The sequence below is a fragment of the Osmia lignaria genome, chromosome 12 (assembly GCF_051020975.1).
Source record: "Osmia lignaria lignaria isolate PbOS001 chromosome 12, iyOsmLign1, whole genome shotgun sequence".
NCBI lineage: Eukaryota > Metazoa > Arthropoda > Insecta > Hymenoptera > Megachilidae > Osmia > Osmia lignaria.
The window spans coordinates 8,847,686-8,867,940 of NC_135043.1; the positions used below are offsets into that span (position 1 = coordinate 8,847,686).

At 36.4% G+C, this 20,255-nt stretch overlaps 3 protein-coding genes and 1 long non-coding RNA gene across 9 annotated transcripts in view; 3 read left to right on the forward strand and 1 right to left on the reverse strand.

Moving 5' to 3' along the window:
* LOC117603021 (uncharacterized) overlaps window positions 1–20,255 on the reverse strand; it is a 139,962-nt gene that overhangs the window by 113,822 nt on the left and 5,885 nt on the right. The window lies entirely within an intron of this gene.
* Window positions 149–3,722, forward strand: LOC117602894 (phospholipase A1-like). Its single transcript, XM_076691167.1, has 5 exons — window positions 149–167; window positions 1,826–1,913; window positions 2,380–2,691; window positions 2,831–3,073; window positions 3,178–3,722. Exons 2-5 carry the CDS (start codon window positions 1,853–1,855, stop codon window positions 3,576–3,578), a joined length of 1,017 nt encoding a protein of 338 aa, XP_076547282.1. The 5' UTR covers window positions 149–167; window positions 1,826–1,852; the 3' UTR covers window positions 3,579–3,722.
* LOC117603013 (phospholipase A1 1-like) lies at window positions 3,911–6,056 on the forward strand. The gene is made up of 4 exons (XM_034321708.2): window positions 3,911–4,060; window positions 4,331–4,651; window positions 4,825–5,067; window positions 5,294–6,056. The coding sequence occupies exons 1-4, from the start codon at window positions 4,012–4,014 to the stop codon at window positions 5,698–5,700; spliced, it is 1,020 nt and encodes a 339-aa protein (XP_034177599.2). The 5' UTR covers window positions 3,911–4,011; the 3' UTR covers window positions 5,701–6,056.
* LOC143305922 (phospholipase A1-like) lies at window positions 6,969–9,095 on the forward strand. The gene is made up of 4 exons (XM_076691169.1): window positions 6,969–7,209; window positions 7,660–7,968; window positions 8,135–8,377; window positions 8,585–9,095. The coding sequence occupies exons 1-4, from the start codon at window positions 7,098–7,100 to the stop codon at window positions 8,983–8,985; spliced, it is 1,065 nt and encodes a 354-aa protein (XP_076547284.1). The 5' UTR covers window positions 6,969–7,097; the 3' UTR covers window positions 8,986–9,095.

Sequence of the window (20,255 nt, forward strand, 5' to 3'; positions counted from 1 at the left end):
TGTGTCACAGGTGACATTGTTACAAAACATTGTAATTTTATTTTTAACGTTTGGCTCAATGCCTTCCATCGATATATAATAGAGTTGTCATCCGGAATCGTCACAAAAGAAAAGAAATATGGAGACCTGAGTATTAATTGCTTTCTCGCTTTTCGCCAGTGTCTTCGGTAAGTGCAGCATCTCTTATATTAATTATCAAAGAAAAAACATTTTAAATATTAAGTTTTGAAACTTTCTAATGCTGGTAAAAGCAGCGATCATTTTTTCACCCTTTTTACGCGGACAATTAATTAGTGATTATTAGAGGCGTTCGAGAATCCTAAAATATCGGGTACGTAAAAAATCTTTCAATCTTTCAAGCTCTCATTTGCAAAGAAGTAGAACTACCATTTTCATAGGCTACGATGGTAGAAGAGCGACATACTTGCAAATCCATGTGAAAATAAGAGTCTCTTGTACTTTCGAGAACCCGATCCGACCAATCCCGACATTTTCCTGTTTTCGTGCATCTCTAGTGATTATAAAAATGTATTATGATCAATATTTTTATTAGTGGTCCATTTTGTATAATATCAACAGCTGATATGAACAATATTGTAACTAGTTTATGATGGATAAATATTTATTTGCACAAGACAAAAACAAGGTCCTGATAACAAGTACAAGAGACTCTGCGCGACAGTTGTCTCAGGTAGTTGAAGATAACGAACCTCGAGTCGATTTTTCACTTTATCGAAAAGAAAAGCACGCAACTGTACATGAAATCAATTGCTAAAGTGGGCTGAATCATTTCGTTTAGTGTTTACAAGTGAATTAACCGAAAACATCAAAGTACTTTTATAAATGTTGCATTTTTCAAATTTTATTTGCAATCAAATAATGAACATTAAGAGAAAAAGAATTGAAGAAAACTGGTCGTTGCTCTATATGACAATTATGGAATCAGTCAGCCATCAATCATTACAATATCTATCGGATATGCTTTTAACGTTTCAAACTCAGCTAATGCAAAAACAAAATAATCAACAATCTTCGTTATATAATGTACTCATTAAAATTATAGTAGTTACTAGCAATTGCCGAAGTGCACTTATTATTGGAAATAACATTGCTTTTAAGGATAAAAACATCATATACTAATTGAAATGAGTGACAGGAAAATGCACTTATTTCTTATTTCTTATTTACTTATATATTACAATATGCAAAACTTGCAATCTTCTACATTTTCAGTTTATTATTAACAGAACAATGCAATTAGTTTCTTTTGAATTGTTGGTTGAAAAGGGTATTAAGGAAATAATGAAAAATTTTAATTACACATTGGATTATTTTATCTTTCATTTATGTCCATTGTTTTTTATGTCGTATGTATATTATTAGATATGCAAAATATCAAAGATAAATGTAACACGGTTGTAAACAGTAAATATAAATATCCCTCTACCTGTGAAAAAGAAACAAATAACACAGTTGCCATTGGTCTTTGGAACGAAAAGGTGGTAAAACGTAAGTCCAGTGACTTTTGTGGAATCATCTTACATTTTTCAGTTATGTAATTCTAATTTTGTATATAACTTGTTAAAAGTTTTAATATTCGAAATTTGCATTTTAGATAAATATTACTCGCTAACAAAATCTTATTACCAAATCAAATGTTCGATGTTATTAAAAGCAAAGATAATAGTACACCTCATTAACAAGTGTAAAATGCGATAGGGATTTACAAGTAGAAAATTTAAAAAGATATAAAATCATATTCTGAATAACAATTGCCACGTTCAAGGATGAAATTTTATTTTATCATAGCAATTGTTGTATATAGGTGTGTACACGTGGTATTCCCGGAAAGATGGAAATAAATATGAAGATATACTCTCGGATCGGAGTCTTACTCCTCAGCAGCGTCATGGGTAAATATTTATATTGCTTCTTATATTAATCGCTGAAGGAGAGGAAACATATTATTTGTGAAAAAGTACATTGTTATAAATTATCGTTATCACCTTTTATCAGCTGCTATCGTCAAATTGTAATTGTTTACCAATTAAGTTAATATGTATGTACATAACAGATAGACAGCATGTATTAATATATTTGGAACATCATTTGGAATTATCATTTGGAACATATCTCTGTTTAGTAAATTGGGTTAATCTAATAAGGAGACGTGGATATCCGAAAATTCGGAAAAAAAAATGCCCAACCCGAGTCCGACCCAAATTTCCTCCTACCCACACACCATAATCCAGCCTTACACATTTCCAATGAAATAGTAGAAGTTTGACTTCCAGTACTCATTAACACGTTGATTGTCACAGTTTCTCATAAATTTATGAAAACCCCAAAATATTAAGCATGAAAAAATATTATTCACAGGGCTGCTGATATTGAACAACAACAATGTCGGAGCGGCATTGGACCTCTACGTAATAGACACGAGTGGCAATCTAGTAAAATTGGATCTAACCAACACAAGTGAGGAAGCGAATTTAACTATGAATGAACTTCCGAACTACGTTTCCTTTACTCTGTATACAAGGGCTACAAATTATACTCCCGAAGAATTGATCATCGGTGATGTCGACAATTTGACCAACAGTCATTTCGACGCTGATAAACCAACGAAACTTGTCACCCATGGATGGATGAGCTCTTGTGACAATGATGTCTGCATAGACATTCGCAATGGTATATATACGTATAATAAGGGTTAAGAAAGTCATGGGTTCGTGTCATTTGACATGAAACGACACAAAATACTGTTGACACACGGATGGCGGACCATGAAGAAGACAATCCTAATTTTAATTCAATTTTTTTTTTATAGCTTTCCTTGAACATGGTGATTACAATGTCATCCAAGTCGACTGGAGGGAGATATCGGGAAAGAATTACATATGGGCAAGTAATCAAGTAGTGAACGTTGCCAAACTTGTTTCTTTCATGCTCGACTTCCTTGTATCACAAGGCCAAGATCCGGCTAATATAACCGTGGTTGGTCATTCGCTTGGTGCTCATATTGCTGGACTTTCATCCTACTATGCGAAACAAAAAGTGGGCTACGTTGTTGGTGAGTATCAATCTAAATTAAACACCTCCTATAGTTCGACTGCTACTAAACCTGTCACACAAGTGTCTCTCGACAGATTTGAATAAAAGTGACATTTCTTTCAGGTATGGACCCAGCCGGACCTCTGTTTTATCTAAAGGATAAAGGCCACAGAATTTCCAAAGGCGATGCCGATTACGTGGAAGCGATTCACACAACCACGCTTCTTGGTTTGATTTACCAAGTCGGCGATTCTGATTTCTATCCCAACGGTGCCCTACCCCAAGGTGGTTGCGGACTTGACCTGGGCGAATCGTGTTCTCATGGAAGATCTTACGAATACTTCGCCGAATCGATAAACGATGACAGTTTTATAGCTCTACAATGTGACAACTACATTGAGTTCGCATTCAACTTATGTGATTCGAATTCTACAGCACGTATGGGCGGTGTCACGCCGGATTATAGTGCTGAGGGAAAGTATTATTTGTCTACGAACACGGAAGAACCATACGCGGAGGGTTAGACGGTGTGGCCGTAACCATGGATCTTTAACTCTGACTGATAGTTCCTATGAATGTATGTTTATCGACTATTCAGATCTGATCGATATATATTTTTAATAATCATATTTTAAATTGTAAAGTTATTGAGCATCTGAATAAAAGATCTGTTTGAACAGTTCTATGGTGTCTTATATTATTCATAATTGAACAAACAAAACTATTAAAATATCTATATTCCTCAACGAGATAAGTACTCTTCTCGCGAGATGAATACACTTTTCCTCAGTCGCGTGTTTTATCCTACAAATGCCACTTCGTTGTCCATTCTTATCGTGCAATATCTACTCGCAAAAAGTACAAAACAATGAACTTTTATCTTATCGATGCTCGGACCAGATTCGAGACTTTATAAACGAGCCTCCAATCAATGCCACAAGTAAAATCGAAGTAAACATGGAGTCGCACGCTTTGATTCGTTTCTTATTTCTCGGCAGTGTAATCGGTAAACATTGTTTTTTATATTAATCATTCGGGAAGAGAATTTTTCACAACACCTTGTTTAACCCTTTTTGGTCCAAAGAGCTGTTCCTAATTCAATACAAAAAATTCGTTGATATTAATATATGAAGCTAAGAGGGTTAATTCGACTTTACATAAAATTTCTAAAAATTTAGCATCTCTCAGGGTGTCTCAGAAATTACCTAAATCAAGTGATTTTTATCGATTCTCCTTTAGTTATGAAAATTTAGTAGAAAAAATATTTTGCTTACAGGTGTTTTGGTATTAAGCAGTAATATCGAGGCGGCGCCGACTCAAAAAACCGATCTCTATGTATTGGATGACGATGATAACCCAGTCAAAATAGATTTGAACGCAGTTGATTCAGAACCAAATGTAAAAGTGAAAGACCTACCGAACCGAGTTCTCTTTTATCTATACACGAAGAACACGCAGAATAATCCAAAAAGACTAATTGTTGGAGATAGCAGAAGTTTGGCAAATAGCCAGTTCAATCCTAGAAGACCAACGAAAATTATCACTCATGGATGGACGAACTCTATGAGGAGCAAAGCTTGTACGAAGGTTCGCGATGGTATGTACCTTTTATATGTTCTTCTAAACTGATAATCTGTTATGATCAAGATTAAAAGGTGAATAATTCATGAAGAAAAAGTAAAAATAATTCAAAAATGAAAATACTACCAAGATTGTCTTTGAAAATATTAATCATCGATACTTCAAAATACGGTTGTCTATGTTTTACAGCTTTCCTTCGCAACGGTGATTACAATGTCATTGTAGTCGACTGGAGTAGCATATCAAGAAGACCATACGTATGGACGAGCAATCAGGTCCCAACGATTGCCCAATTCATCGGTAGTATGATTGATTATCTCCAGACACAGGGAATGAATCCATCTCAGCTGACAATTGTTGGTCATTCTCTTGGAGGTCATATTGCTGGTCTTTCGTCTTATTATGCGAGGAATAAAGCTCAATACGTTGTTGGTAAGTACCCATAATATTAAGCTTACTCGACATATCAATATTGTGGTAATCGGTCGGCGGACCATGGAGAGAGCCCCAATTTCAATTCAATTTTGTATATGTTTTGTAAGTTTGAGTCACGATTAACTTAGGCACCATTCTTCAAGTATTAAAGGCTCTCAAAATAATCAGAATAAATCGTGGATTTTTTAAATAAATCTTCTATAAAGTGATATATCTCTTTCAGCTTTGGATCCAGCCGGACCTAATTTCCATTTGAACGATCGAGGCTCGAGGGTTTCTAAAGGCGATGCAGCGTACGTGCAAATAATCCACACAAGCAAACTTCTCGGATTAACCAAGGATCTCGGCGATTCTGACTTTTATCCGAATGGTGGGGATGCACAAAATAGTTGCAAAGTGGATTTGGGTGGCTCGTGTTCTCATTCAAGGTCTTACGAGTACTTCGCTGAGTCAATTAATAATAATGGTTTTCTGGCACGAAATTGCGGCGGATTCAAGGATTTTCTAATCGGCAGGTGCAATTCGAATCCTATTGGACACATGGGTGGTCTTCTCCCGGACTTTAATGTTAGGGGTTCGTATTATTTAAATACGAACTCGCGATCACCCTACGCGAAGCACCATGTGTAAAAAATAGACCTTCTACCTCGATTATCAAGTTTCTTTAATGGTATTTGTATTAACCCCTCAAGCCGATAATTATACAAAATTTCCATGGTGTACGATATAATTTGGATGAATTGATTAAGTTTTGTGATCATTTTTTCCAAGTTACACGGAATGAAAATTACTTGCCTGATAAATTTCAAATTTTTAAGGTGAATGAATATTTAAAAGTGAGAGGTATATTGAACTAACAGAAAGAAATGAATAATTAATAGTTAAGATCTGAACGAAGTAGAAATTTGTTATAATAATGTTTGATACTGTTGGGTGAATGAATTGTATTAATATTTTGTTCCATGTATAAGATAAAGAATCTTTTTAAACAAATCTACAGTATTTTATTTTATCTATAATTGGAAACTTGTTCAAATCTCCTTTCGTTCCTTTATCTCGTACCCCGAAGGTGATCACACGTGTACCGCGTAACGTTGTTAAAATAACTGAATTAAACTCTGCCGATAGTATGAAATCGTATTACATACACAAATTATCGTTTCTTCAGCCTGAAGAAATTTCTCATTTCCTTCATTTCTGTTTGCACCGAATAAGAATATTCAACAGGTGATTATTTGTCGAAGGATATTAAGAGAAACATATCTTTTCCTGTGATTATAATATTTGTGAATTCCATTTTAGGTACTGGGCTTTGTTTTAGTAAATGATTTTAAAAGGAAGCAAGAAATGATGGAAACGTTTAGAGAATAATTTTTATCATTTTTATCTCTTCTTCCTTAAACTGGCCATATTCCTTCAACTCTCAACTTGGATAAAAATGATAAAATACTTTCATTATTTAAAAATCGTTATCAAAGTTTTACACGCTCTTCATTTCACTGGCATATGTTTCTATGTCACGACTATAGTATCTGACGAATTTGTGCATGAACCTTTCAGACCTAATTATGGAAAGTATACAGCTGTTAACTTAACTTAATTGACGCAAATTTAACGCCGAAGTATATTTCAATGCCACAATTTGTATTGTATATCTTCTTTCAATATTTCAGAGCAAATGATGCGAACAGATGTTTTTATTTGTTACCTAATGCGCTTAATGTGATTATAATTACTCTAATTGACTGTTAATGGCCTGATCGTTTATAAAGCCAACAAAATTAATTTTATTGTCAAATGAATTTATACCAATTTTCATTAATTTTTTCTGTGCTAAAGCTATTCAAATTTTAACAAAATAGTCTAATTCTTTTATATTTTGATTAGCGATACTTCTAATAATCGTTTGTAAAACTCGTGACACATACAACTAGTTCCTTTTCATTGAACTAGCTCATACTCTTCTAATGTCTCTTTTATTTTCTATTCATTGTTGTACAACATTTTCTTGTAATTGATACACAACAATGCAACCTCGTCGCTTTATAAAGGAGTCTCCACTCGACGCTACTAGCAAAATTGTAGCAAACATGAAGATGCACGCTTCAATTAGTTTCCTGCTCTTCAGCAGTTTCATAGGTAAATGTAAAATATTTTTCATCATCATTCATAAATCATTAATAAAAGATCACTGTTAGCAAATTTTGAACTTTTAATTGATACAGTACAAGTGTTATTAAAAATTGCATAATTCGAAAACTACTTGTACAATTAACTTCAAATTTTTAAGGCAAATAAATGTGTATAAAAAAATGGAAATAACTTTGAGGGAAGGTGTTGTTATGCAATAAATTAATAATGCAAAATTTACAATATGTATATTATTTTGTACTTTTAACTTTGTTCGTTAGTACCATATGTATAGAATAATTTTAATTTTACCATTTGAAAATATTTATGTACTTTTTTGGTGATAACAAAATCTGCTAAAAGTGTAACAAAGTTACCTGAGAAAAAGTTTGCATTAATGACTGATTTTCTTGATACTCGGTAATTATTAGAACTCAATATAACAAATATTATTCGCAGGTGTTTTAGTGTCAGGTGCTGTTAACAACCAACAACCGTACGTACTAAACGATAATGGTAAACCAGTTCAAATAAATGTGGCCCAAACTCAAGCTAGCAATCCAACATCGATAAACGCTGGCGAGCTACCGAGTCGAGTTTTCTTTTATCTATACACAAGAGCTACACCGTCTAACCCTGAAAGACTAAATGTTGGCGATGTAGGCAGTGTGAGCCGCAGCCATTTTGACCCGAGAAAACCAACAAAAATTGTTACCCATGGATGGCAAAACTCTTATCAGAGCAAAGCTTGCACCTCGATTCGTGATGGTATAATCTTGTACATATATCTTAACCCTCGGACGACGGACTTGGACAGAGCCCTTTGGAATTTATATTTTGTAAATTTAAGTCTTGATTTACCCAGGCTCCGTTGTTCAAGGGTTAATAAAATTTTTTATCTGTAGAAATTAACATTAACACCTGTACTTTGCAGCATTTCTTCGAAATGGCGATTACAATGTCATCGTAGTCGACTGGGGTAGCATAACGAAATACGAATACGTATGGACAAGTAATCAGGTTGTAAAGGTTGCCCGATTTGTTGCTAGCATGATTGATTTTCTAGCATCGCGAGGAATGGATTTGTCTAAGACGACCGTAGTTGGTCATTCACTTGGCGCTCATGTGGCTGGACTTTCATCTTATTATGCAAAGAGGAAAGTGGGTTACGTTGTTGGTGAGTAGAAGTCATTGAATTTTTTAATTTGGGCGATGGTTGTACACTTAGGTGCGATATAGACTATCTTTATTCAAAAATTGCTTTCAATTTTATTATTAATATTAGGGCATCCTAACTCTTAAATACCATGGTAGGGTGAAATTTAACCCCGTGGAAGTCAAATCTACATAGCGTCCATTCTTAAAAGTAAAATGTCTTTTGCAGCCTTGGACCCAGCTGGACCCAACTTCCATGGAGTTGGAAACGACCAGAGAGTCTCCCAGGGCGATGCAGCTTATGTGCAAGTGATCCATACAAGTAAACTCGTAGGCACCAACAACCATCTTGGTGATGCTGATTTTTACGTCAATGGAGGCTCATCACAAAATGGTTGCGGAGCAGATTTAGGCGAATCCTGCTCTCATTCACGTTCCCACGAATATTATGCCGAATCCATAAACAGCAACAATTTCGTGGCACGTTCGTGCAGCAGTTTCGACGATTACAAAAATGGCAAATGCAATTCGAGCCCAAGTGCTATTATGGGTGGTGCTAATCCTAACTTCAACGTTAAGGGACAGTATTTCTTGACCACTAACCCCAAATCACCGTACGGCAAAAAGTGATTGAATTGATTGGTTATTGGATGTGGAAATAAATTTTTGCCAATAATGTTTAATATTAAAAATATATTAAATGAAGTATAAGCGATTGTAGCTTAAAGTATTAGCAATAAAGCATGTATAAAAAAGTTTTGCAATCTTTATTTTATACATTGTTTAAATCCTAGCCAAATTTTTCTATCATTATTAGAAATATTTAATAATATAGAAACTGGAATATTAGGTTTATCCAAATATTTCTTTGTATAAATTAATAAGGCTCGAATATTTTTCTATTAAAAACGACTTGCTGTTGCGTTAAAATTTTCAAAAAGATTGTGAAAGCTAATGTAAGCTTTTTTATTTAAAAAATGTTACCGCATCTTCTTTCCAAAATTTGTATAGATAATGTATCAAAAATAAATTTTGTCTTAATTAACACTTCAATTCAGTGACTATCTTGTTTAGTAGAATAAAAGAACTTAAAATTACAAAAGTAAAAAATTTCGTAAACCAGAAAGGAAATTTTCATTTTATAATATTCCTTTTTATATTTTGATCTATTTCAATATAGTTTCTTTCCTTCTATTAAAATCACCACGGTTACGTGTCAATTACCCGACTTTGTGATTGACACACAGGAAGATTCAAAGTACTTGAAGATCTTTGAGTTTGGTCAATGGTTCGTTTGAAAAGGGAGTACAAAAGGATCTGGGTACGTGAAATTCTTCAGGTGAACAGGAGCAGGGAATGACAATGAGCACACCTGTAACACTAATACAGAGTGAAACATTATCCAGTTGTATGATGTCCGAAACAGGAATGCATCTGATGCCGTTTCAAAAAAATGTTGCTTCGGACAACAGTGTCCTTTGCGGCTCTATGCGCCGAGAAAAAAGGATCCTCTCAGAACTACCATCTATAAAGGTCTCCCTTTAAACTTAATAAAATATGTTTTTTAATCGTCCATTTAGTTTTATACAGTTTGACATTGCGATGCAAATTAAGCAACAGAGTTTATATAATAATATTCCAAAAACTACAAATTTGATTTAACTTTTCCTCAAATTGAAACTTTTAAGAAACATATTTTTGATTAATTTTTCTACTGATCTATAAAGGTAGTTGTATCGTAAGTTACCATCAAAAACCTGATTTAATAACTACTTTTTTGTATCCCTCGTGGAAATTCGTGAGAAAATTAGAAAGAGATTTGAAAGATCTATTTTTCCAGTTGCATGCTCAAAATTACTTCACTATATCCGAATGTCCTTCGAGCCCGATTAAACGAGGGCCGTTTTGTTTATCAATCGTTCAGTACGTTTCGATCCTTTCATTGAGCATCAATTAGTCATAAAATTATCGAAATTAGTGGCAGCAGGAGGGGTTGTTTCGAAATTTTCCACTTTGTTGGCCGCGTACGTGTGTTTCATGACACATTTCACCGGTTTTACGCGTGGATCGCATAAAATAATTGCTAAATGAATCGCGGACCTGTTTTTCCCGGTGTACTTATTAAGCAAACGTTTCGATTAACACGGTGATTAATTACCAAGGTCACCGGTTGATGATGATATGCATCATATTTACAGTGCTGGCCACGTTGCAACCAGGAAACAAGCGAAATTTTAAACGATCATCGAAAACAATTTAAAGCTCGTATCGTGCTTTAATATCTCCGATAACGTGGTTCATTATGCTCCGGTCAGAAGTAGTACGTCAGTAATTAATTGAAAGTGTTAATCGAATGAATCGAAATTCGAAATGTGCTGGACCGTTTAATTGAACCATTCATCGCGAACGATTCGCAGCTCGTTAAATATTTTTCAACACATTCCTTTCGCAATTGTCATTTTACCACCTTGTGCATAAAAGAATACCGATTTTCTAAACAAACCGATCTGTTTAGTTCAAAACAGAATTAAATTGGAAATGGAATTATACAAGTTACAAAAAGTGGAATAGGAAAGGAATATTTAAACAGAAAAAGACTATAGTACATCTTCAATTAGTTTTGTTCATTAGTCCATGTGTATAAGAAACCAGGTGTCCAGATAAGATTACGCCATTAAGGGAGCGATCTAAAGAAATCGTATGACAGATAATGGGACATCGGACAACTAAAAAGGCATAATTTCAGATCGTAAATACGAAACCCGAGCTACCTCGATCAGCCACTTACGTTTAATTGGTTCTTATGACGGCCATCTTAATTGACCATTTGACTATTATCGGATAGGATTACACCGTGTATTTGTATGCTACCTTATGGTATCATATGCGTAAGCAAACGAATATCTTTTCTGTCAAAGATTATTAACACGTTAAATGTTGCAGTGATACTATAATTATATAATTATGCAAATTATGCAAAAGTATATCATTCTAAATTGAATCAAAATCTTGAATCTAATCGAAAGCAAAGTAATTCAATGTTAATCCAAGTTCGATATCTTTAAGATATGGTATTACTATTTCGTATTATCTATACATATAATTGGAGGATCTTATCTCTTAGAAATTTTTTAATCAATGAATTAAACATCAAATAAGCATAACAAGCATTAAGATAAGATTAATTAAGTAAGATTAATTTTCAAGCAAAAATTTAATCCATGTTTTGAGTGGAAAGTTTGACTTGAAATAGAATTTTTATAGCAGATAATAAAATGGTTTCTAAAAATAATACTTGAATATTTTGACCGGAAACAGACACTGACAATTATGATAAATAATGTCGAGTGGTAGAAAGTTTTTGTATGTTAAAAATTAATGGTACTATTTATAATTCGCAACCATTTGAAATTTGAGTGAGTAACTTCTGAACTCGCGCAAAATCCGATGGATTACCCGAGACCATTACTGCTAATTTTGAGTAACTGAGTTAATTTTCAGGTGCCTAAAACTTTCAAACACTTCACGTAATTCGAGGAAACTCTAGGTAATGAAATTTTCAAACATTTAATCCGTTTCAGGTATCCTACATTTTCATACTACCCTATCGAAATATGTATTTTTTTTCTTCCTTTCATCTTCCCTTGTCTGAACAGGTTACCATTAAAACTTAGCTATTTTGCATTTTTCAATATTTAATATTATTTAATCATTTAATAAAAAAAACTTCGAACATTTGAAAATATTTTAGAAAATAAAAAATGAGAGATGTGACATTTTACCAAAAGGGTGTAGCAGAATGTCGACAAATGTACACAAAATTAATATTTGCCTACTTGCTGAGAATAACAGAATATAAAATAAGAATTTTTCATGAACGTAATATATATAAGAAATCTAATAACTAATCGATGATATCTGGTCATCAAATCTCATCGCGATAAGGCTACATTAACGTCATCCTTTATCAGTATAAAGAAACCTTAAGTAAATATTGATTAGATCCATTAATCTTTTATTGGCATAACAATTTCGAATAAGATATACAACTTCAAATCGAGTACGCCGTCAAAGTCAAGATCAGGATAATACAGAATAAATACAGAAGCAGATTATTAAAATTAATAATCACGATTGAATCCAGGCTCCGGTGTTCAAGGGTTAAGGTCCAGAGTCGATAATGTCACTTTTAAACTTAGAAGCGTCTGGGGTAGATTTCTACCCCGCTCAGTCGTTCTAGGGTTAATAAACCTCGAAGAACGTTCATTAATCATCGGCTATCTCGTAGTCGAGATTGCTCGTGTAAACATGGCGTAGATATTTGGCAAAACGCGGTTAAGTTTGACTGACGAGACGGCTATTCTCGGAAAGAACTCATGGATAAAGGATGAAAATAAAAGGCCATAGACGTGATAGGGAAAAGGGCGATGTCCTTAATTCAAATATTGACCGTTCATTTATCAAACGACGATGCCTCGATCCACGCTAATTAGCTTCGCCTTCCTTGTCCCCGGATTTCGTTTCCGCCTAGTTGGCCACCGCCGATCGTGCCTCGAGTTTGACGCTCCTTTATTTATCGCTCGTCTGATCTTGCTACTACGTTTACGTGACGATAAGCAGAACTCTTTTTTGTCTCGCGAATACGTTTGATATCGAGGGAAAGAGCTCGATGGAAAAAGGGGAGGATGCGTGAAAACGTTCGCGCCGACACCGCCCATTTAACGCCGTTATTAATTAGCGTTCGTCGATGGATTTTAATTAGGACATGGAAGAATTCTGCTTCCAACGGGAATCTTGAACGAACTGAAAATTCTTCCAAGTAGATGGTTTTACGAATTCATTCAATGATCCCGAATGCTGAGGTTAATTAACACGTTCATAGATTTATCCTTAAATCATTGGTAACAAGACAGTGCAATAGAATAGTGTAACAAAATCTCGATGAAAACTGTGTATTTTATTCTACACCATTAAAAATAAATAAGCTGTCATATTTTCTAAATTATGATACAATTATATTTATAATTATAAGATTTGAAACACACCCCACCTACGCGAACACGCTTTCCACCATCTACCTAATTCAAAGAATAATCATCTAACGTGAAAATCTATCACCATCTCTAGTGATCATCGAAACATCGGACGAGCGTCGATCGTCCTTACAGTAAACCAATAAACGTCACCTATCCGCCTACAATTCAGATCAACCGCAAAATCGATTATCCGTCTCGCAGACGCGCTTAACAAATATGGCCGACTACGAACCTGCAGGCCCAACCGACGTGCGTCCGTTGTTGAACTCCGTACTCTGCGTATTCGCACGCACGCACACACTCGTAGATCGAGATTCACACAAGCGTCGCGACGCCTGTATTCTGGTGTCCTCTCCTCGTTCCAATAGGTAGGTATCTATCTCGCGAAGACGAACACCGTGAACGTATCTGAATAGATGAAAAATCGGCGGCGAATATCGCGAGACGAGGCACGATCGACGCCGTAGGAGGTTGATGCGGCTACGACTGGCTGGTGATGCAACATAAATTAAACTGCATAGCTAGCCTGCACACCCCAATCAGCCCCGTGTCCCATGGCCATCGTGCACAGTATTATCGGACAGTTGTGTTTGCGTGGCTGTGCGTGGGTGGGATCGCAGCCACGGCACGCGTACTGCTCTCTCGGGCTGATGCGTGTGCAAAAATTGGCATTGCGCGAGGGTTACAGTTCGCTCGCCGACCAAGCCCCGCATTTTCCCAAAAATACCATCTCGCTCTCTCTTCCGTTTCACGATTATCCGTCACAATCCCTCCCCTGCCCGCTCGTCCATGGCTGCCCTTCGCCGATCCGCTCCCGCGTCGCGTCCAAAACGTTCGCCTGATAACGCCCTCGACCTTTTCTTAATTTTTCTTTTTCCCACGCTTCCAGTCGTTACACCGATCACGCTTTTTTTAAATTATGCGCATTTTACGGCGCGAACCGGGACCACGACAGGGTAGCGTTTCGCCCGATGGAAATCCGTTTACGGACGATATCGGTCGGAAGTGTTTGGGAAAATAATTTTTAATAAAATTCTTCGAATTTTGGTGAATAATGGGACCGGAGATTTGTCGCGTGTGTTTGATATAAAAATTAATTTAATCGATTGAAAGGAAGCATCGATTTTTCTTGAATGTAGGTATTTATTCGCAGGTAATTTTGGACTGTTATGAATATTTTAATTTATTTGTATATAATTGGTGTTAAATATTTCAAGCATCATAACGCCAGTAAAATGAACCGGTGGCAAAAGCTTGCGGATAGTAAAAGCTTTGGCCGTAGGTGTTGGAAAATATTTCAACCCGAGGATAGAACATCTCCATCACGCGCGACCTTTAATAAATCCTTGCCGAGCAGGCGAAAGAAAATCAAAGTGCTGCGGTGCTCTCTCGTCCGGTGGGCAATATTTCCTAAATATCAGGTGGATAGCCGGCAATCACGGGGCCAGATTGGATACGCGACCGAAGCAAATTTCGACGCGGAGAGACCGCCGTCGCGGTGCGTCGTCGTTCGAGGATTCGGAAACGGGGTGAAGTGGAAAGGCGGTGTACAGAAGTGGCGTGCAGGAATTTCAATTTTCGCGGGCTGGCAACAGCTGATGAAAAAGTCTATCGCAATAGAATATTACCGATCGACGCGGGTCCTCTTTCTCCGGGCCGGCACAAATATTTCTCGATATCGCGGAGGATGCGCGGGATTGCGTTTAATATTGTCGCCGGTGGGTCAAAGTCAGTGCGACAGAGAAAGCATCGAATTTTGAAGGAAGAGACGAACAAGGATAGAACGAAAGAACCATAAACAGTGAAGAAAGAGGGTACGAGATGAGACGGAACACCGTCGGTTCCCTTTTAATTGAAAACTCAAGTGCCCTCGCGATCTTAATTAAGGGTTGGAAATTTTCAGCTCGATCGATTGGATAAACGAGAAAGACTGGACCCTATCGGTTGCTCGCCACTCGACCAATAGTCACTCGCGTAGCGTGCACTTTACACGGCTATTTTTTCCTCCATCTTTCTCTTTCCCCGCCCTAACCGTTGCTATCTACCTTTCTCCTATCAACGACGTCATGTTTCTCCCTTTTATCACTGTTTCTGCTCGATTTCTCGTCCTGCTCTTCGATAATGCTGCACCCGTGTAGCCCAGCCGCGCAAAGTTAAGCTTTATGAGCTAACGATCACCAAAATGGCCGGGAATAATGCAGTACCACCTATTTGGGCTTCAAAATTCATTCCTTACAAAGGGAATTCGTTATCTTAGGGACACTAACAAAATTAATAAATATTCTTTGCCATTTTCTTTTACCATGTTAGATCCATCACACTTCTCGTCCATTTTCCCAAAATCGTGGGTATTCGCTATGGATCTGCATTCGTCTTTCTATACGCTTTACTGTGCACCTCGTCTGTCCACTTCTCGTCCACTCGCATTTACACCGACAAATCTAGTGAAGGAGATAACCGTAGCACAAATCCGAGATTCCCGTATGCAGGAGGCCATAAGTCTGTTGCTTTCCAGGTAAATGATCGATATTAAACTCTCCAGAGGTGCTTCTCGTGCACCGTTAATTCCGCTTGTTGGAAACACTGGTGCAATCGTAGCTGGATACTCTCAGTGACTAATTTGCGCGTAACCTGAGCCAGTCGACCTGAGTATCGGCTACACTCGTCGGAAAATTTTGGCATTGATTACGCTGACAGACTCTTTGTCACGGTGTTTAGATAATAGACGAATCATTGTATTGTAACGGGTTTTCACAGGCGTTTCCAATATCGCGTCGGCAGCCTGTCCATATTACTCGATGCACAACGCGGAAAATCGTTGATGATCGCCGCGAATATTTTCGTTAATTTCGTTCAACGTGAAACGCTGGGCGTCGTTTCAAACTATGGATTAATTTTATTGTCAGATAAAATATTTTGTAAGAAAATGGTATATTCATGAGAAGAATTGCTCTGCCAATAATTCACTCCTAGTTAAACAATTATTTTATAATTATAAAGACTATCATTTAACTGTTTCTTTCTTCTATATTGTGATTGCAATCAAAGAATCATTCAAATTAAGATTTGATAATTGCAAGATTTTTCCTGACTAAAATTTATAACAATATTTTATTTCTATCAAATATGGTCTATGAATTTCAATAGTAACTTGAATATTAAATAATTTTCTGCTTTTGTTTCCTCAGAGAAATATTTTTTTAATCAACACTGTAACCAGTTCTATGCGCCTGCAGACTGCAACCGGTGCAACAAGCTGCAGCGAAGAGAATCAGCCTTCGGGCGCATTTAAAAAAATTTTCTTTAAAAATATCATCTCTTACGATTACTAATTTTTACCATTTTTAAATTATTTATCAATTTTTCATTTTTCTACGCTTTTTTTTTTAGTTTACTAGGATTTTTCAATTTTTAAGAAACGTAATGTCGTTGGACGCCCAGCGTTTCTTCATTTTATCGATTTTGTTAGGAATCTACATTATCGATATTTCGATTTCCGAATTTTTTTCTCTAAACGCGCATGTATCTATATAGATTGGTTCGTATTCCAGCTCAGAGATGGCACCAGTTATCTGCTTAAACAGCGGTCAAAATGTTGTCCACTATTCGCGTAGAAATTAACGCTGCGGTAAATCTTTTGACCATCTTTGCAACATTTCTCACCGCTGTTTAACCGATGATTGCAATTTTATGGCATTAAATTAATTAAAAATATGTATCTATTTAATGACAAGTATACAGCTGACTCGATTTATTAATAAATAATAATTAATATAGTAGACTCTCGTTATATTGCCGCGGAAAATTTTTTAAACTTCCAAGCTATCATTTGAATGGGAAAGAGTGGCATTAGCATCCCTGATTTTATTGGCAATGTGGTATCCTTACTACGAGTGGCTTTATAATTATAATTTTAAAACTTTAAGAGCACATCCCCATTTCAAAACTCTATCGAATAATTACTATAATCTTGATTTTTATAGTATATCTTTTACCCCAAATATACTATATAAAAGAAAAGGTGAAAATAAACGCCGAAGAACCCATGGAAATGCAAAACAGCGAAAAGGTGAAACAGCAAAAGTGACGAATGACGGACCACAGAGACGACACGAAACGCGCTCATCATTTATTTAACATCAAGTGCGATTCAATTGTTATAATATATGCTAATTGAATCAATCGGGAGCCCATTAACTTCTACTTCATAATTAAAGCTCCGTTGTGAAGTGAAATTTGTTATTGACCGCCGAATAAAATAATTCCAGAAATAAGCTCGTTGATACAGGATTTTATCTCGAAAATATGCCATTAATCTATTGATATACCTTGAATTTTTTAAATAATTATAAATAACAAATTAAAACTGGGATACCTTTAACATTATTAAATGTAGATAATCGATTATTTGAGCATCTTTTCTTTTTGTCATTTTTCTTAAGATTTTATCCCTCCGTTTCTGGTTGAACTATTTTCCGCGGTTTCGCATTTTCTGCTCGTTTACCATAGTGAGCATTGTAAAATACCGTTTACCGGTTACATCGTTCCGGAAAACTGCGCGCACGACCATCCCCTTTTTAGGATCTACTTCCCCATAAACCGAACCATACCGCGCTTGATATGAGATAACAGTGCACGCGTCCGAGTCGAGCTGTGTCGTGTGTTCGTTTTTACGATCTTTCGCGTTTTACTGGCGTATTTAACGAAAACATATCTGGCCTAGGCCTTTTTGTTTTAACGGAGCAACAATGATGCGTTCAAGATTTCAACCTACCCTTGCTAGCTTCGATCATATCAGTCCCGCTGATGAATATTTCAGCTTGGCTCGGGAATAACTTTAATCACGAATCGCGTGCCAAGGAATGACTAACGTCCGGTCTTCACCGATCGAAGGCGGGGAATTTAATGTTGCTGTTTTCGAGATATGAAAACAGAATATTTTGTAGGAATTAAACAGTGTCACATTTATAGACACTTAATTTTTAATTAAATAATCACACGAAGATTAGGGGTGTCTATCCGTTCTAATCAAATTATTATATCATTTCAAAGTTGACCATTCGCTGTAATCAACACGATCAAGATACGTCGAAAAAGAGGAAGTTTAGTTTGACAAAGAAATCGACTTCTGACGGCTCGTTAATTTTTGAGAAAGCTTCGCTTTCGCCTTCGGCTCGCATTAAATATACAGGACGCATCTGGACACAAAACCCTAGCCTGGTATTCGCGAGTGGCCATTTATAATCGGCCAGTCTTGCCGTGGCTACTTAGCAGGATATTTTCCAGTGAAAAGGTGGCTCGTCGAGGGACGAGTTCAAAAGTTCACGTGAAAAACAGCGTCAGGAAATTGCTAGGAAATGGCCACCTTTTCGACGACACTCGTCCCTGCCGTCGTCCTTCTAATAGCCTAAATAGCCGCAAGAAAAGCCTTTAAAAGGTCAGTCCGACGACAGGGCTTAAAAAATGTCCGCAAACTCGATACATCCTCTTCGCAAGGAAATTAAACGGTCCCTTCCCTATCCAAGTATTTCGACACCGAAATTCCTGTTTATCGGTGGACATTGTATCTGACCATCGCTTCTGTAAATCTATTTTTAAAATAAAATAGTTCTTGATACGAGATTCTGAACTTTACATTTCTCGTGTATCGAGTAACTTCGATGTTCCATTTAAGTAAGACAGTAAAACTGTGATTACACGAGGGTGTACACTCGTCAACGACATTTCTAGCAGTCCTTTGATTGTAAGGTCGATTCTTTTTATCGCAGCTTAAGGTTATTACCAAACACCCTCTTGCGAGAGATTCACCCAAGGATATAACTCTAACTTTCAACGTCTGTCGTATCTTATTTTATTTCCTTTCCGTTCAGCAGTATACCCAAATGGTTAAACGAAAACTCGAAGAACTTCGATACAAGATGCTTGAAAATTTTACTTAGAATCAAATAACCTCAGCAGTATACGTAACTCGATTAAATAAATAAATAAAAAAAGAGCATCGTCCAGATTTATTATGCACAAAACTTAGCAATAAGTGGTCCTTTCAGAAATTACCGCAATAAGGATCTCCTCTCACCCTTGATGAAGTTTCACGTAATCTCTCAGATTATGTTCCACGGTTGAAAGAATAAGTCTCAACAAGTAAAAAAAAAAAAAAAAAAAAAAAAAAAAGAAAAGAAAGAAACAAAAAAGAAGGGGTCGGTGAATCGCGTACATACATAACATGTAATATTTAAAACACCTCAAAGGCGACGTGGCGACAATGGGAAGTGGGTGGGAACACATCATTCTCGGGGAAACTTTATCCACCCCTAAACGCTTCGTTTTCCTTTTCCGTTTCATCCACCTTTGCTTGGCTGGCCTGGGGTGCAGTTTTTCAGCCAGCAGCGCGTACTAGACGCGGTAAATACACGAAAGGCGAGGAGGTTTCTCTTTTCTTAACGGCAAAGTCCTCGCTCTCTGTGTCTCTGTCGCGGCAGGAAAGATTTATGCAGGGTTGCATGTGACCGCAAGAGACTGCAAGAATAAAGCCACGTCGTGCTCTCGATCCCGGCTTTTTTTTACAGTCGAGAAATCCTCTTATGCAACAGATAAAACCTGACGCCAACCGTTTACCCTTTTTCTTTTCTTTTTCAACCCCCCCCCTCCATTCCCTTTCCTTTTATATCCGGCTATCACTTGTTTCAGTTAGCCCGATAATGCGGTTACATTGCGTACAAAGCTGCTGACCGATGATTGCGATAAAAATAATAATAGTACCTACCGATGATGATAATGATAATAACAACAGCGATGATGTGCGTTGTTGTTATTATTATTATTATTATTATCGGACGTTGTCATCGTTATTATCGAATAATTACA

What these genes read in the sequence shown, in the direction of transcription:
- LOC143305922 (XM_076691169.1), top strand. Translation starts at nt 7,098, where the DNA reads ATGCAACCTCGTCGCTTTATAAAGGAGTCTCCACTCGACGCTACTAGC. An exon ending in TTGCACCTCGATTCGTGATG is followed by an intron (nt 7,969 to 8,134) that starts GTATAATCTTGT and finishes TGTACTTTGCAG; the next exon opens with CATTTCTTCGAAATGGCGAT. An exon ending in GAAAGTGGGTTACGTTGTTG is followed by an intron (nt 8,378 to 8,584) that starts GTGAGTAGAAGT and finishes TGTCTTTTGCAG; the next exon opens with CCTTGGACCCAGCTGGACCC.
- LOC117602894 (XM_076691167.1), top strand. Translation starts at nt 1,853, where the DNA reads ATGGAAATAAATATGAAGATATACTCTCGGATCGGAGTCTTACTCCTC. An exon ending in ACTCCTCAGCAGCGTCATGG is followed by an intron (nt 1,914 to 2,379) that starts GTAAATATTTAT and finishes TATTATTCACAG; the next exon opens with GGCTGCTGATATTGAACAAC. An exon ending in CTGCATAGACATTCGCAATG is followed by an intron (nt 2,692 to 2,830) that starts GTATATATACGT and finishes TTTTTTTTATAG; the next exon opens with CTTTCCTTGAACATGGTGAT.
- LOC117603013 (XM_034321708.2), top strand. Translation starts at nt 4,012, where the DNA reads ATGGAGTCGCACGCTTTGATTCGTTTCTTATTTCTCGGCAGTGTAATC. An exon ending in ATTTCTCGGCAGTGTAATCG is followed by an intron (nt 4,061 to 4,330) that starts GTAAACATTGTT and finishes TTTTGCTTACAG; the next exon opens with GTGTTTTGGTATTAAGCAGT. An exon ending in TAAAGCTCAATACGTTGTTG is followed by an intron (nt 5,068 to 5,293) that starts GTAAGTACCCAT and finishes TATCTCTTTCAG; the next exon opens with CTTTGGATCCAGCCGGACCT.